This window comes from Chenopodium album, chromosome 4 (assembly GCF_948465745.1).
Source record: "Chenopodium album chromosome 4, dcCheAlbu1.1, whole genome shotgun sequence".
In the NCBI taxonomy this organism is placed as follows: Eukaryota; Viridiplantae; Streptophyta; class Magnoliopsida; order Caryophyllales; family Amaranthaceae; genus Chenopodium; species Chenopodium album.
Window position 1 is genome coordinate 5,661,842 of NC_137837.1, and position 14,931 is coordinate 5,676,772.

The following is a 14,931-nucleotide window of genomic DNA, read 5'->3' on the forward strand; positions in this document are numbered from 1 at the left end:
TAGGGAGCATCATTTGGAGACATCAACTGCGTTTCTTAATTGTGATGATGAAGATTTGCATGTCTCTGTCGTTTTATCAATTGGAGGATGAGAGAGTATATCATTGTTTTTTTTTTTTTTTTTTTTTTTAATTTTTTTATCATAACAACGTTACTTTAAAAAAACATGAAACGCCAATTACTAGCCTTATAAATAGAGTTGATAGAGAACCAAATAAATTATTAAGTCTACAATCCAAATCCCATATATACATTCATACTATTGTACGGTTCTACCTGATAAAGTATATAAACCAATCCTAGACTTCAACTATCCTCGCTGCTCACCAAAAAAGAAAAGTACGAGTTACAATAATGAGGAGTTCAAGAGTAGCCATATTCATGGCCATGATGATGGTGGTTGTTGTTATCCAATTCCAATCCATTTGCTCTCAAGATGATCTCGAGTACTTCACTAGTAGTTGTCTGGTTTGGTTCGTACCGCAATGTTCATTGGGCGACTGCTGCGATGCGCTGGAACGGCTAAATCAGCATGATCGTAGATGCTTTTGTGCCCTATTGAAATTATTGTCAACTAATGACCCATTATTTGCCAACAATGATGAGTTACAATTCCTTAGAGAAAATGATATACGCGGCTGCCCCATTTTTCGTAAAAATGTCGGGTGCACCACTCTATAATTCGAAGGGTGTGCGCTCATTCATTGCTAATGGAGGTTTAAAGATTATGTTCGTTACAAGTTATTGAATTGAGTTTGCTTAATTTAATTTGATTGCAATTTTTAATTCTAAGGGTGTCCCAAATGTATGTGTGTGTGACTGTGTGTGAGAGTTTTTTTTTTTTTTTTTTTTTTTTTTTTTTTTTTGGAGTAAGGAATGACCTTGCTCACTATCTGTGGTACGGTTGACTTTCATTTGTATTTTAAAGTTTAAAACCAATGGCTTTAATTATTGGGGCTATTATATTGGTTCACCTTGTATCGGAATATTATTGCATATAAATGTTATTATTGTATGTATGTATATATATAAGAATGTGAGCTACTCCATATATTATCAATTGACGCACTTTAGCCTTTAGGAAGTAACTCATGTAGGATCGTTTGAATGCGTTTAAACTTTCTTTACTAATTCTCATTAGACTTTGTTAAAAAAAATATATTGTTCCTCGCTTGCACTACTTGGATACTCACTCCGTTTTTAAATACTTGTTCCATTTCTCTATGCGCGGAGTTTTAGGAGAAATTGGAGAAAATAATAAAATATAGAGGTAGTGGGGTTGATGGAAGAATAAAAAATTGTAAAAACCCAAAAGTAGTGGAGAGAATTGAAGGAGAGAGAATATGGAATTAATATTGTTGGGTCCACTTGGTGAGAGAAATTAATTAAATATTGTAAAAGTTTTCCAAATAAGGAAATAAAGCAAGTATTTAAAAACGGCCGAAAAAGAAAAGTGAAGGAAGTATTTAAAAACGGAGGGAGTATTTGTTAATTAGTGGTCTATAAATACATTAAATTATTATAGAATTATCTTAAAATATATACAAAAAGTATGTGCTAAATTTTTTTAAAATTACTTCTTGCTTACACGAATTCAACAAACAATAGTTGGTTCCTACAGGCGCCTGTACGGTGCAATGTACAGTCATTTTGTAGGAAAGAATATGATATAAAAGTAATGAACATATAGCTATAGTGAAAAGAACATACTATTAAAATGTAATAAACTTATACCTAGAGTGAAAACAACATACTATCAAAATGTAATGAACAAATACCTAAAGTGAAAACAACATACTATCAAAATGTAATGAACATATACCTAGGGTGTAAAGAACATATTTGCACCCAAAAAAAAAAAATGAAAAGAACATATGTTTATGTTCTTTGATTGTCAGTGTAATGTATTTTTATTTGCGACATAATGATCATTGCTTATTGTGAAATGTTTATTGAATTTTGTTTTCAAATTATGGTGGTAATATATAGATAATGTTTATTACTCCCTCCGTTACGAGTTACTCGCAACAAAGAGGGAGTTTGCGGACTCCTAGGCAAAATTTCTTAAGTGTAATTATTGGAAAATAAAGGATGTGCTTAGTATTAATCAAATCAATATAAAAAAAAAACAAAAACTAAACACCAAGCACCACAACCACGAAACCACCACCACCTAGCTAGCAACACCACCACCACCTAGCAAAACCAGAACCACGAAATCACCACTACCCAGCGCACCACCACCACCAACGAGCCCAGAACCCTTCGCGAAGCCACCGAACCCACTACAACCCAGCACCACCCACCCCGAAACCCACAACCCACGAACCCAGACCTACAACCCTGAAACCCACCACCACGAACCCAGACCCACAACCGCCGAACCCACTACAACCCACCACCACCCACCTCGAAACCCATAACCCCCGAAGCCAGACGACCAACAACTGTCGAACCCAATACAACCCACCACCACCCACCCTGAAACCCACAACCCATAATCCACCACCACCACCACAGAGCACTACGAGACCACCCACGAATTCAAACCCAGAAATTCAGACCCACGAAATTCAAACCCATCACCTCCGAATCCTGAAATTCGAACCCAGAATTTCGACCCACCAAGCACCACAAATTTGACCCACCAAGCACCACAATCGAGCCACCAAACACATAACGAACCCGGAAAAAGTCAGATCTAGAAAAGGAAGAGAGAGAAAATGAAGGCGTTGACAAGGAAGAAGACAACGACAGTGATTTCCAGCGATAGTAGCGATCGGTGGTGGTGGTGGTTGTTGCCAATGAAGGTGATGGTGGTGGTGGTTGTCAATGAAGGTGATGATGAATTTAGATATGGGAGGTGATTAAATCAATGTTAGGGTTTAACTTAATAAGATAAAATTAGTAATTTAATTAGGGTGTTTAGGAAAAAAAAGTAAGGGTAATATTGTAATATCACACCAAAAAAATTACCATAAAAGGAAAAAAATAAGTTTGTTGCAAGTAATGTGTACCGGCCATTTCTGGTAATTGTTGCGAGTAATTCGTAACGGAGGGAGTACATAATATTGTCATACTCTTTATTTATACTCCATTCGTCCCATAATACTTGACACAATTTTCATTTTCGTCCGTCCCTCAATACTTGACACATTACTAAAAATGGAATGAGGCCACTAATAAAAAAATATTTTCTCACATTGTCTCTCTCTTCACCTACCCTACTTTGTTGTTTTTTTTACAAATATACAAATAAAAAAGAGAATAATTTATACACTAAACAAATATTTTAAATGGACCCACTTGAAGTTTTCTTAAACTATGTGTCAACCCCAACGTCCCAAGTATTATGTGACGTCGAGAGTATTACAGATAGATATTCTTTAGATATGAAAAAAATTGTATAAAATTTGATGTTTATTACAAAACAACTATATATATGTTCTTTACAAAATAGTTACATGCTCTTTTTTGCGTTTTTTTACTGTACCAAGCAAGATACAGCCGCTTAGAATTTTCATTCAACAAAATCCAATAACTCTATGTTGATTTTTGTACCGAGTATACCAGTAGATTTTTTTTTAAAAAAAATAAAAATAAAACCTTATAATAACATTTAAGAATATATTATTGTTTTTGTTTATTTTTGATCCTGATCATATAAATAGTTTTTGAGGTAAAAAAATGGGTTAGATCCATAATTATCAATAATATATAAAAAATGTTAATACTAGTTCAACATATAACCTAATAATAACACATTTACTTGTATTATTTTTTTTTTTTAAAAAAAAAACGAGAGAAACACCAAATAGCCCTATAAATAGAGGGCGATAGAGAACCAAAACAAATCAACGATCCAAATACTCCCATATAATACATTTCATATTATCCTGCCAAGTGCCAACCAAATTAGGGAGGTGAAAAAAAAAACCTAAAGTAATAATGATAACAATGAGGAGATCAAGTGTAAACATAATGATGTTGATGATGAGCGTCTTTTTCTTTTGCTTTTTGTCCATAATAAGGAATGACCTTGCCGGTTCTCCATGCAATATGCATGTATCTATGTACTTCCTATGTACTAATGGCCGTATTTAGGCCGATTATATTGGTTCACCTTACTGAGTGATGAGGGAATCAGAATATTATTGCATATTTTTTATATTCTACGTTGTACTCTTTTTATTCTTAACTTTTGACTTTTCTTCGTCTGTTAAAGACACTAATTTATTTATGAGATGAGACTACTCACACCACTTAGGGCCTCTTCTGATTGACTGAATTGAGCTGAACTGAACTTATTCGAGCTGAACTGAATATTTTTATGAGAGAAGGAAACTAAGAACTGAATTGAATTGAACTTATTGGAACTGAACCGAGCTGAAAATTATCTGAAGAGAACAAGTTACATTTAAAATTGGTGAGCTACTTGGCCAATTGACTTCTTTAGGGTGTGAAGTTATGAATGCGTCGATCAAATTTACGTCTTATAATTTTTTTAAGTTATATTTGCATATTTAGAACCCATTAATAATCTTGTCCACTACCACTCATTCCTTAAAAAATCGTGATGAAAATTTTAATTGTGACACCGATTTTTGTATTTAAATCAAATAATTGTGATACAATCATTTATAATCCTAATAGCCTAATATTCTAATAAGATTGTAATGGATAGGCGTTGATAATTATTATTAATTAATACATTTCCCAGTAGGCTAGTACAGTAGTAATGTACTCCCACTTGTTCCTCGAAATAAAAAATAAAGTAAATGAAGAACAAGTCTAATATTACAACAATTACAATGATAATAATAAGTTAATAACCAGAGCCGGCTACAAAACAAGTCTAATATTACAACAATTACAATGATAATAGTAAGTTAATATCAGAGCCGACTACAAGGGGAGCACCTTGAGCAACGGCTCAAGCCCCCTTTAGACGGATCCCACCCCTTAAAATAACATTTGATATTTTTTTAAAAACAAATTTTTTTAAAATTTCAATTTTGACACGGATTTTTGTATTTAAATCCAATATGACATGGTTTGTAATTAATAATAATAATAATAATAATAATACATACATACATACATACATACATACGTACGTAGGCCTATAAAAAGAAGGCGAGCGATGATAACCGAAACATATCAACAATACAATGCAAAAAATCCTATACTACATACATATACCCTGCCAACCTAATTTTTTTAAAAAAAAAAAAAAACACACACAAAGGTAATAATAATAATAATAGTAATGAGTTGAAATAATGTTACCATAATGATGATTGTCGTTGTTGTTATCCAAATCCAACCCATTGACTCTCAAACTGATTATTCGGTAGTAGAGGATCAAAATTACATCTTTTATTGTCTAAAATTAGTGCATCTATCATGTTCGTCACCTGGTGACTCACTAACCGAGTGCTGTGACGATGTGGTATTGCTAGATAGCCGTAATCATAGATGCTTTTGTACAATCTTGTCAATCGACGAAATAATTGTTGATGAAATAAGCCGTGAATCTGATTTCATCAGACCTACATTCGATAATGTTAACCGCTGCATTAATAGACGACGCAAAGTAGCAACTAACTCGTGCTTATATTAAATGCTGACGGACTTTACTTTCTTTGATTTATTGCTTCTCATTTTCATACAAATGCTGCTACGATACGTACGGTGTTTCAATACTTTTCTTGCGAGTTCTCCGTCTATGTATGGGTTAATGGCCGTGCTTAGGTATTGTTTTAAAGTGGACTCCATAATGTGTCAATGTGTGAGATGAGACTATTACACATATAAATATGGTCAATATTTAGATCAAATTTTAATAACATTGTATTGTTACGGTAACCGTAAAAAGTTTGTCCTAAAAATATTGTATAAATTTCCATCTCAGGGCCAGATTACAAAATTCGATCAAATTTATAGCACATGTACGTTTTAGTCATATAATCTCTACTATAATTTGATCGATTAAAAATGAGATACTCTATAAAGTTCTATTTCTAAACCTTCTCATACGATACCACCGTTGCTGGTTTAGCAATTACCACCTACATTTTTATTGTTTGAATTTTACCACCAACTATTTTTTAAAATACTACCTTCGTTACAGGTTATGTGCAATGATTACATATGTCTAATCGTTGCACATAATTTGTAACGGAGGTAGTATTAAAACTTCCCACCTACTTGGCTCTAACTGAAGTGTAATGTCATGTGGGGCCCTCAAACTACCTTCTAACATTATTTCCCTTCTTTTCTTTATTTCACTCTCAATTTCTCATTCCTTTATATTGTACTCCTCTCAAAATCAGAGAAAAAACTTCAAATTAAATTACATATATTTATGTTAATTATTTCACGAATTGAAGTTTTTCCCTAATTTAGAGAGGTACACAATATTGTTTCAAATAAAAAAATAAATAAATAAAGAGGTACACAATAGAGAGAAAAGATAGTTAGTGGGCCCTACATGATGTCACATTTGAATTGAAAGCCAAGTAGGTGGAAAGTTTTGATGTTTTAAACATTTGTTGGTGGTAAAAAAAAAAACCACTTTTTGTGGTAATTGCTAAAACAACAACAATTGTATGCGGTAATTGTCAAATTTTTCTATAATTAAATAGAACAAGTGGTAATATTAGATCTATGACTACATTTAATAAACACAAGATATTACACAAGATATTCGGACATACGCAGGTGTTCTGCGGGAAGCCGAAGCTTACATTGAGGCGGCGGACTTTTGTTCGCTCACAAAAACAGAAGCGCCGGCCAAGGGGGCTGAGAAGAAATCTTCTCAGCAAGACTCGGCCGGCCAAAAGAAAGAAGGAAAAAAGAGAAAGGAAGTCTGGGTGGCTGATGGCCAGCCGCAGAAAACCAAGAAGGTCAAGGCGTACGAGCCCCAGTTTGAATTCAACAAGGATTGTTATTCTATCTTGATGAAAATCAAGGATAAGTTTGAGTTTGAGAAGCCACAGCCGCTAAGAGGCCTGGCTCAGTACAGGTACAAGAACAAGTATTGTCATTACCACAAGGACGTGGGACATGACACAAATGATTGTATCAACTTGAAGAGACTGCTGGACAAATTGGCCGAGAAGGGCATGCTGAATTCATATGTGATGAAGTCCAAATTCACTTACACACGGACAAACAACACGTCCGAGCAGAGACAGAAGAATGATAAGAACAAAGAAAAAGAGGATGATGGCAACAGCACTGATTCGGGATTTGTGGCCGTGATATCAGGAGGATTTGCCTCAGGCGGTCCCACTATGAGAGGGATCAAGCAGGATGCTCGGAACCTGGGAAAGGTGATGCAGATGGATTCAGTGAAGGCTGAACCCTTCCTCGAGGTAATTATCAGTGAGGCCGATCAGGGGGAGGTCAAAGCCTTGCACAATGATCCCATTGTATTCATTATGAAGATAGCCAATCTGAAGGTCGGACGAATATTGATAGACACGGGTAGCGCGGCTGATATCATCAGCCTGGCCGCCTTGAAAAATCTAAGCTTCCCAGAGGATGCTCTCCAAGACATCACTCACCCGTTGGTCGGATTTGGGGGGAATGTCATTCACCCGGTGGGCCGGATAGATTTACCCGTCCGATTTGGGCAAAAAGGGGAAGGAAGAGATATGGTTGTCCGCTTCTTGGTTGTGAAAGAGCTTACTGGCTATAATGTCATACTCGGCCGTCCTACGTTGAATGCAGCAAAAGCAGTCATTGTGCCTCACCTAATGCTGCTAAAGTTTGAGAGGACGGACGGGAAAATAGGTACAATCCAAGGAAGTCAGAAGATGGCAAAGGAATGTAATCAGTTGGCGGTTAAGCCTACAGCGCGCGGACCAAAATCGTCCGAGCCAAAAGAAGAAGGAACCTCACTCCCAACACACCAGGTCGGCCAGAAGCGTAAGGCGGCCAAGATAGAGCAAGCATAGCAGCTAATGACTGTCGGTCGGCCAGAAGAGTTACGACCCCAGCCGACCGGCAGTCACCAGGATATAGTGCTCGACCCTGATCAACCAAATCGGACAGTCAGTGTGGGCACTATAGCTTTGGGTGTGCTTGGGGATGAGTTAATTCAATTATTGAGAGAGTTCAAGGATGTATTTGCATTTGAGGTCGGCGAGATGCCAGGCATAAGTCCAGATCTGGCTGTGCACAACTTAGCGGTAAATCCGGCCGTTAAACCTGTCCGCCAGAAGAAAAGAAATCATGGAGAGTGTAGACACCCATTTGTGTCTCCCCAAAACCAAACCCAGTGATGAGTACCTTTCACGTCGAATCATAATCGAATGAAACGAAAGTGTGGAAAGGTCTGGTGTTGCGGAAAGTTTTATTTCTTTTCTTTTCTTTTCTCTTTGTTTTTGAAAACTTTATTTTAAGAAAACGGACAATCCAGTTTGGTTGATCCATGATATGGGTCCAATAGTGGTGTAGTTGGATGGGGTTTGCAAAGACCTTTCCAACGATATATTATAAGCCCAATTCCGATGAATATTGAGGAATTTATGGCCAATTTACTAAACTGGGCCCGGTTTGAGTTTTAAGTACGGCCCAATGATCTAGGGGCGGGCCTAATATGATTTATCATTCCTAATGCAATTAAGAATGGTTTTGGTCTTCTAGAACATTCTAGAAGGTTTTATCATTCTTAATTCAGTTAGGACTCTTCAGAGTTTTAATTAGATCAAATAGCATTTTCGACTGAAATTATATTATTTTATCTTCCAGTATGGGAAAATTATCAGAATTTCGAAAACGCGTTGAAATCCGAATTGGCGTCCAACCCCAGGCCTTGGCGCCTGGAACCAGGATTGGCGCCAGACGCCAGCATTGGCGCCTGGCGCTAGCCACTGGTCCTGGCGCCAATGAGCCAGGGCTGGCACCAATGTGTTTTTACGATCTTCAGACTCTGTTTTGATAAATTATCTTTTTTGGATGATTTTCTCTATAAATATCGTATCAACATTCATCAACATTCATCAACATTCGTCAAAATTCATCAACAATCATCAATTACCATTCATTAATTTTCTCTTCATTCATCTACATTATTCATCAATTTCCATTCATTAATTCTTTATGCATTCTTTCTTCTTTGCTTTTTAATACCAAATTCCGCATTCACAAGATCTAGAAACACCTAACCATATTCGAAGTTGCCTTCGCCCTAGACGTGAAAGGTTTTAATTTCTGAGGGTTTGGTCCCAAATCTCTCTTTCAATTATTTAATTTAATTGTTTTGATTATTATTTTCCTTGAAGTTACTAACGTGTGTATTTTGTTATTAGAAAGAGGTACGAGGCATCCACGTAAGTACTTTATTGGTTTTAATTGATATTATGATGTAGAAATCATGCTTAGGTTGTTATTATGATTCCTAATGTTATGTTAGGGCGTTTTGATCTTCCTAGTATCATGTTTAGGGTAAATTTAATATCAAGTATGATTAAAAGTACGATGCTTCCTATGTTCTTCCTAATATTAATTCATGTTAGTATCATGTTAGGGTTAAAGGTTTGATTTTTATTGCTTAGTGACATGCTAGGGTTTGTTATTAATCTTGTTAGTATCATGCTTAGGATCTTGCTATGCTTTAACATGATTATGATTATCATGATTATGATTGATATTATTATTATTATAATTATTATTTATGATATTGATTATTTATTTATTATGTTGCTTGATGCATATTGTTATTGCTTGATCACCTTTATTGTATGTTAAAGGGAATTGGTATTTGCAATCACGCTTAATAAGATAATTAATAATCTTGTTTAGGGTTAATTGTGATTATAATTCAAGTGATCGCCAATAATAGTTTATTTGTGCATTAAAATTCAACCAACATAGATTAAACAGGTTTAGGGTTAATCCTATTGATTGTATGTTAGTCAGAAAGCGCACATGAATACGAGCAGAATAAAGTAGAGGCCTATTATTTGGGCAGATTCAATCTCTTTTAGGTTGGATTTGTACCATCATCCCCGAACCCTTATTTGGTTCATGACCTTATGGAGTTGATGATCTCTTGGATCGTTAAGGGGTGTAACCTTCACCTCGTGAACGGTTTACAAGTTCCTTAAAAACTTGTTGGCGACTCTTTTGCTCTATCTTCTTCCCTTTTGGACGCCACCGTACTTTAGTGTATGATCACAGTGGGGTTCAAGCTAGTGGGATTTTAAAGGCTTGAAACTATTCCCTACAGAGAGGAAAGGAATCAGGCGGCCGCAACAGAAGTTAAGAAGCTTCTGGACGCCGGTTTCATTCGGCAATGCTTTTACCCAGAATGGGTGGCTAATGTGGTCCTTGTCAAAAAGCCGAATGGAACTTGGAGAATGTGCGTGGATTACACAGATCTAAACAAGGCATGCCCTAAGGATAGCTTTCCCCTGCCCAAAATCGACCGGATGGTTGATTTGACGGCCGGGCATGCCCTGATGAGCTTTATGGACGCATACTCCGGATTCCATCAGATTCCGTTATGGGAAGAAGACCAGGAGAAAACGGCGTTCGTGACTGAGCAGGGGTTGTACTGTTACAGAGTCATGCCATTCGGCCTTAAGAATGCCCCAGCTACCTTTCAGCGACTTGTAAACACAGTCTTCATAGATCAGCTCGACCGGAATATGGAGGCGTACATTGACGACATGATTGTCAAGTCAAAAGAGCCGACCGACCATTTGAAGGATCTAAGAGAAACTTTTACCGAACTCAGGCGGCATAAGATGATGTTAAATCCAAAGAAATGTGTCTTTGGTGTTGAGTCCGGTAAATTTCTCGGATTTTTAATTGATCAACGTGGAATTGAGGCTAACCCTGAAAAAATCCAAGCTGTCTTGGACATGAAGTCACCAAGGACAATTAAAGAAGTCCAAAGATTGACCGGTTGTTTGGCCGCACTTGGTAGATTTCTGTCAAGATCAGGGGATAAGTGCCGCTATTTCTTTCAAACCATAAAAAAGAAAGCTATGTTTGAGTGGACAGAGGAAGCCGAGGAAGCATTTGTACAGCTAAAGGGCCACTTACATACATTGCCTCGGCTTTTCAGTCCACTTAAGAGCGAGAAGTTGTTCATCTATCTTGCTATCTCAGAGCACTCCTTAAGTGTCGTCCTACTTGCTGAGCGGGACGGCCGCCAGATCCCTGTCTACTTTGTTAGCCACGTCCTACATAACGCTGAGCTAAGGTATCCCCCCATTGAAAAATTTGGCTTGGCATTGTACATGACATCAAAAAAGCTGCGGCCATATTTCTTGGCACATTCAATTGTGGTCTACACAGACCAACCTTTGAAGAAACCATTTACAACGCTAGAGGCAAGCGGCCGTATGCTCAAATGGGCCTTGGAAATGAGAGGTTTTGATATTACATTTGAGCCAAGAAAAGCAATCAAGGGGCAAGCCTTTGCTGATTTTTTAGCCGAAATGACTCGGCCGGATCTTCAGACGGCCGGAGATCAAATCTGGAAAGTGTTCGTGGATGGCAGTGTGACAGCCACTGGTTGCGGTGCAGGTGTTATATGCCAATCACCTGAAGGAGATAAGTTTGAGTACGCCCTGAGATTCCAGTTCCAAGCCTCTAATAACGAGGCCGAGTACGAAGCCCTCTTGGCCGGCCTCAGAATGTGTAAGGTGGCAGGAGCGACAAAAATTGACGTGTGCTCGGACTCCCTACTTGTAGTCGGCCAGGTGAATGGAGACTTCGAGGCGAGGGAGCCGGCCATGATAAAGTACTTGAAGATTGTAAAAGAGGAGGCTGAGAGCCTAGATCATTTTACCCTACAGCAGGTCCCACGTTCGTCCAACCATCAGGCGGACGCCCTCTCTAAGTTAGCATCCTCAGCATCATGTGATACTCCCAGGTCAGTGTTTTGGGAAGTAAAGGAGAAGAGGAGCATTGATGTTGAGCCAGTGCATGCAATTGATAGAAGTTCCACTTGGATGGACGGGATCCTGTCTTACCTCAAGGACGGATTACTCCCGGCCGATCCTAAAGAGAGCTGGTTGATGAAAAAGAGAGCGGCTTGGTTTGAAGTTAAGCAAGGAGAGTTGTTCAAAAAGGCATTTGTAAAGCCGTACCTGAAATGCATTACTCCTGAGAGAGGGTATGATGTCTTGGATGATATTCACCAGGGGCAGTGTGGTTCTCACATCGGAGGACGCGCTTTGGCTGAAAAGGCTGCCCGCCTGGGTTACTACTGACCGAGCTTAAAGTCGGACGCGATGGAAATGGTGAGGAAATGTGACAAGTGCCAGAGGTTCGCAACATTAATTCACCGACCCGCCAACAGCCTTTCGGCCATCAGTAGTCCGCTCCCCTTTGCCAAATGGGGGATGGACATCTTAGGTCCATACACACCAGCGTCCGGCCAGAGGCGGTATGTGTTTGTAGCAGTTGACTACTTCACAAAATGGGTAGAGGCCGAGGCCGTCCGAGGCATCAAGTGGACAGATGTTACAGCCTTCATATGGAAGAGTATCATTACGCGTTTTGGCATTCCCCAGTCTATGGTGTTTGACAATGGACCTCAGTTCGAAACGCCTCAACTCAAAAAATGGTTGGAAGACCAAGGCACAGCTTATTGCTTTGCTTCGGTCGGCCGCCCACAAGCGAATGGTCAGGTAGAGGCATACAACAAATTGATCTCCAATGGAATGAAGCGCAAGCTAGAAAAAGCAGGTGGCTTGTGGGCTGACGAATTGATTAATGTGCTGTGGTCCATACGAACCACGGCCAAAAGTTCCACAGGAGAAACTCCCTTCTTCCTAGTATATGGTGCTGAGGCGGTCCTTCCCATTGAAATGTATGAGCCCACTCTTAGGGTGATGCTATATGATGAAGCGGCCAATTGGGAAGCCATGAAGACCGCTCTAGACTTCCTTCCTGAAGCTAGGGGCAATGCGGCGCTTAGGCATGAAATCTATCGTCTTCGGATGACCGGGGTGATGTATTCATTTTATATAGTATTTTACCCCCGTCCCTTGGTCATAATTAGTAGTGTTTTTGGCTCTTTAGAGCCACTTTTATTACTAATTGGTGTTTTCTAGTGTTTTCGTAGATTTGGTTGACTTTTGCAGGGATTTATGCTTTTGGAGTATTTTCCCGAGATATTTAGGAGCAATCACAAGCACTGGAGAAGCACGACCAGAGTTTATAGCCCAGGGCCGGTTGGAGCCATCGAACCGGTGATTAAGGGCTCGGTAGAGGTGATACCGGGGCGTTTGGACCGAGTATTCAAGACCCAAAGAGGAAACCCAGATTGGCCCGAAGAATTGGAGCCCAATCGAAGTCCAAATATTGGCCCAAATGATCCGCCCGGCCAAAAAGGCTGGCGCCCGGAGGCGCGCCCGGCCGGGCGGGAGGAGCGCCCGGTGACGCGCCCGGCCGGGCGCGAGATTGTTGTTAGAGGTGAAAAAAAGGCGCGCCCGATCGGGCGGTGCCTCGCCCGATCGGGCGCGTGTTTATTTAGGAGACAATTAGAGTCGTTTTAATTTGTTTTAGTTTAGGATTTTTGTACGGAGTATAAATACTCCTCCGTAATACGTTTTTAGATCGTCTCTTCTTTTGGGGAGATCTTCTTCTCTCTTCTTCTTCTTCTCTTAATCCTTTCTCTTAGACTTTCTCTCTCTACTTAGTTTTCTCTCTCTAAACCTTTGTTCTTATTTCTTTGATTAATTCCAGATTTATTTTGGTGACGATTTCTCTTCCCTTAATCTTAGTTATTTATTTTATTCCTTTGATCATGATTTATTTTATTGCTTTGCTTAGTCTATATCTAATTATGTGTGAGTAGTTTAATTTCTAGGGTTTATGGGGATCTAATAAATAATATGAAGGGGTAAATTATTGTTGTTGATTATCAATGCTAGATTAATTTCCTATTGATTGATTTAATGCTCTGTGACTAGATTAGGCCTATCTTTTATGCATGAGTTTGACAATATTGATTCAAGAATCGAGAGATGAGAATTAATGTTTAGGTCTAGTTTCAATAGGCAAGTTAATTTATAAATGGTTAAGTCAAGATTCGAGAGATGAGATTTAATACCGATAAATTAATTGTGTGATTGTAATAAGTAGCGAGAGCCCTTTACAATCTGGTTAATTGATGCATTGATGATTGACTATTATTGATTGTTGGTATTGCATGATGATTTCTTATTGGATTGTTTTAATGTTTTACAATTGCGGCTTGTAAAAGTATAGCAATATTAAATTGATGAATCGAGCAGATGTTAATTTGATATTAAAGGCTATTTTCAATAAGAACTTAGATCTAGTAAATTGCGAGAGCCTGTTAGATCTATGTTGATTAATAAATTCCGAGAGCCTGTTAATCATGTTATTTATGCCATGTTAATGATTGATTACCCTATTTTACCCCGGAATATTATTTATTGGTGAACCTATGCCCTAGATCCTTTTATATATTATTTTCTCCCTTTTCCTACTCTTTTTAGTTTAGTTTCATATTCAACTTTTAATATTGGTTACTTAAATAATTTAGATTATAATATTTAATTAGGAGTAAAAAGACTTGTTTCCCTGTGGAGATCGACCCTACTTCCCTATCTACTTTAGTTAGTGAATTAGGTAATTATTTTTGATTAGGGGATACGACTTTACCCTGTCACGGGGCATACAATCGTCGAGTGTCAAAGCGGCCGATAAAATTGGGAGATTTGGTCCTAAGGAAGATGGAAGCGGTCGGGAGAGCAAATGAGGATGGCAAGCTGACCCCAAATTGGGAAGGGCCTTATCGAGTCAGGGAAGAGGTCAGAGATGGGACTTACCGTCTTGAAGCCATGAACGGCCGACCCATCCCGCGTACATGGAACACCGACAATCTGAAGAAATATTATGTTTAATTACTTAGCCAAAAAGCTGTGTATACAGC

The 14,931-nt window shown here is 38.4% G+C and overlaps 1 protein-coding gene across 1 annotated transcript; it reads left to right on the forward strand.

Annotated features, from left to right (window-relative positions):
* The first annotated feature begins 11,002 nt into the window (after nucleotides 1-11,002).
* Nucleotides 11,003-12,235, forward strand: LOC145627525 (uncharacterized). Its single transcript, XM_081679909.1, has 2 exons — nucleotides 11,003-11,722; nucleotides 11,918-12,235. Exons 1-2 carry the CDS (start codon nucleotides 11,003-11,005, stop codon nucleotides 12,233-12,235), a joined length of 1,038 nt encoding a protein of 345 aa, XP_081536035.1.
* The last annotated feature ends 2,696 nt before the right edge of the window (nucleotides 12,236-14,931 follow it).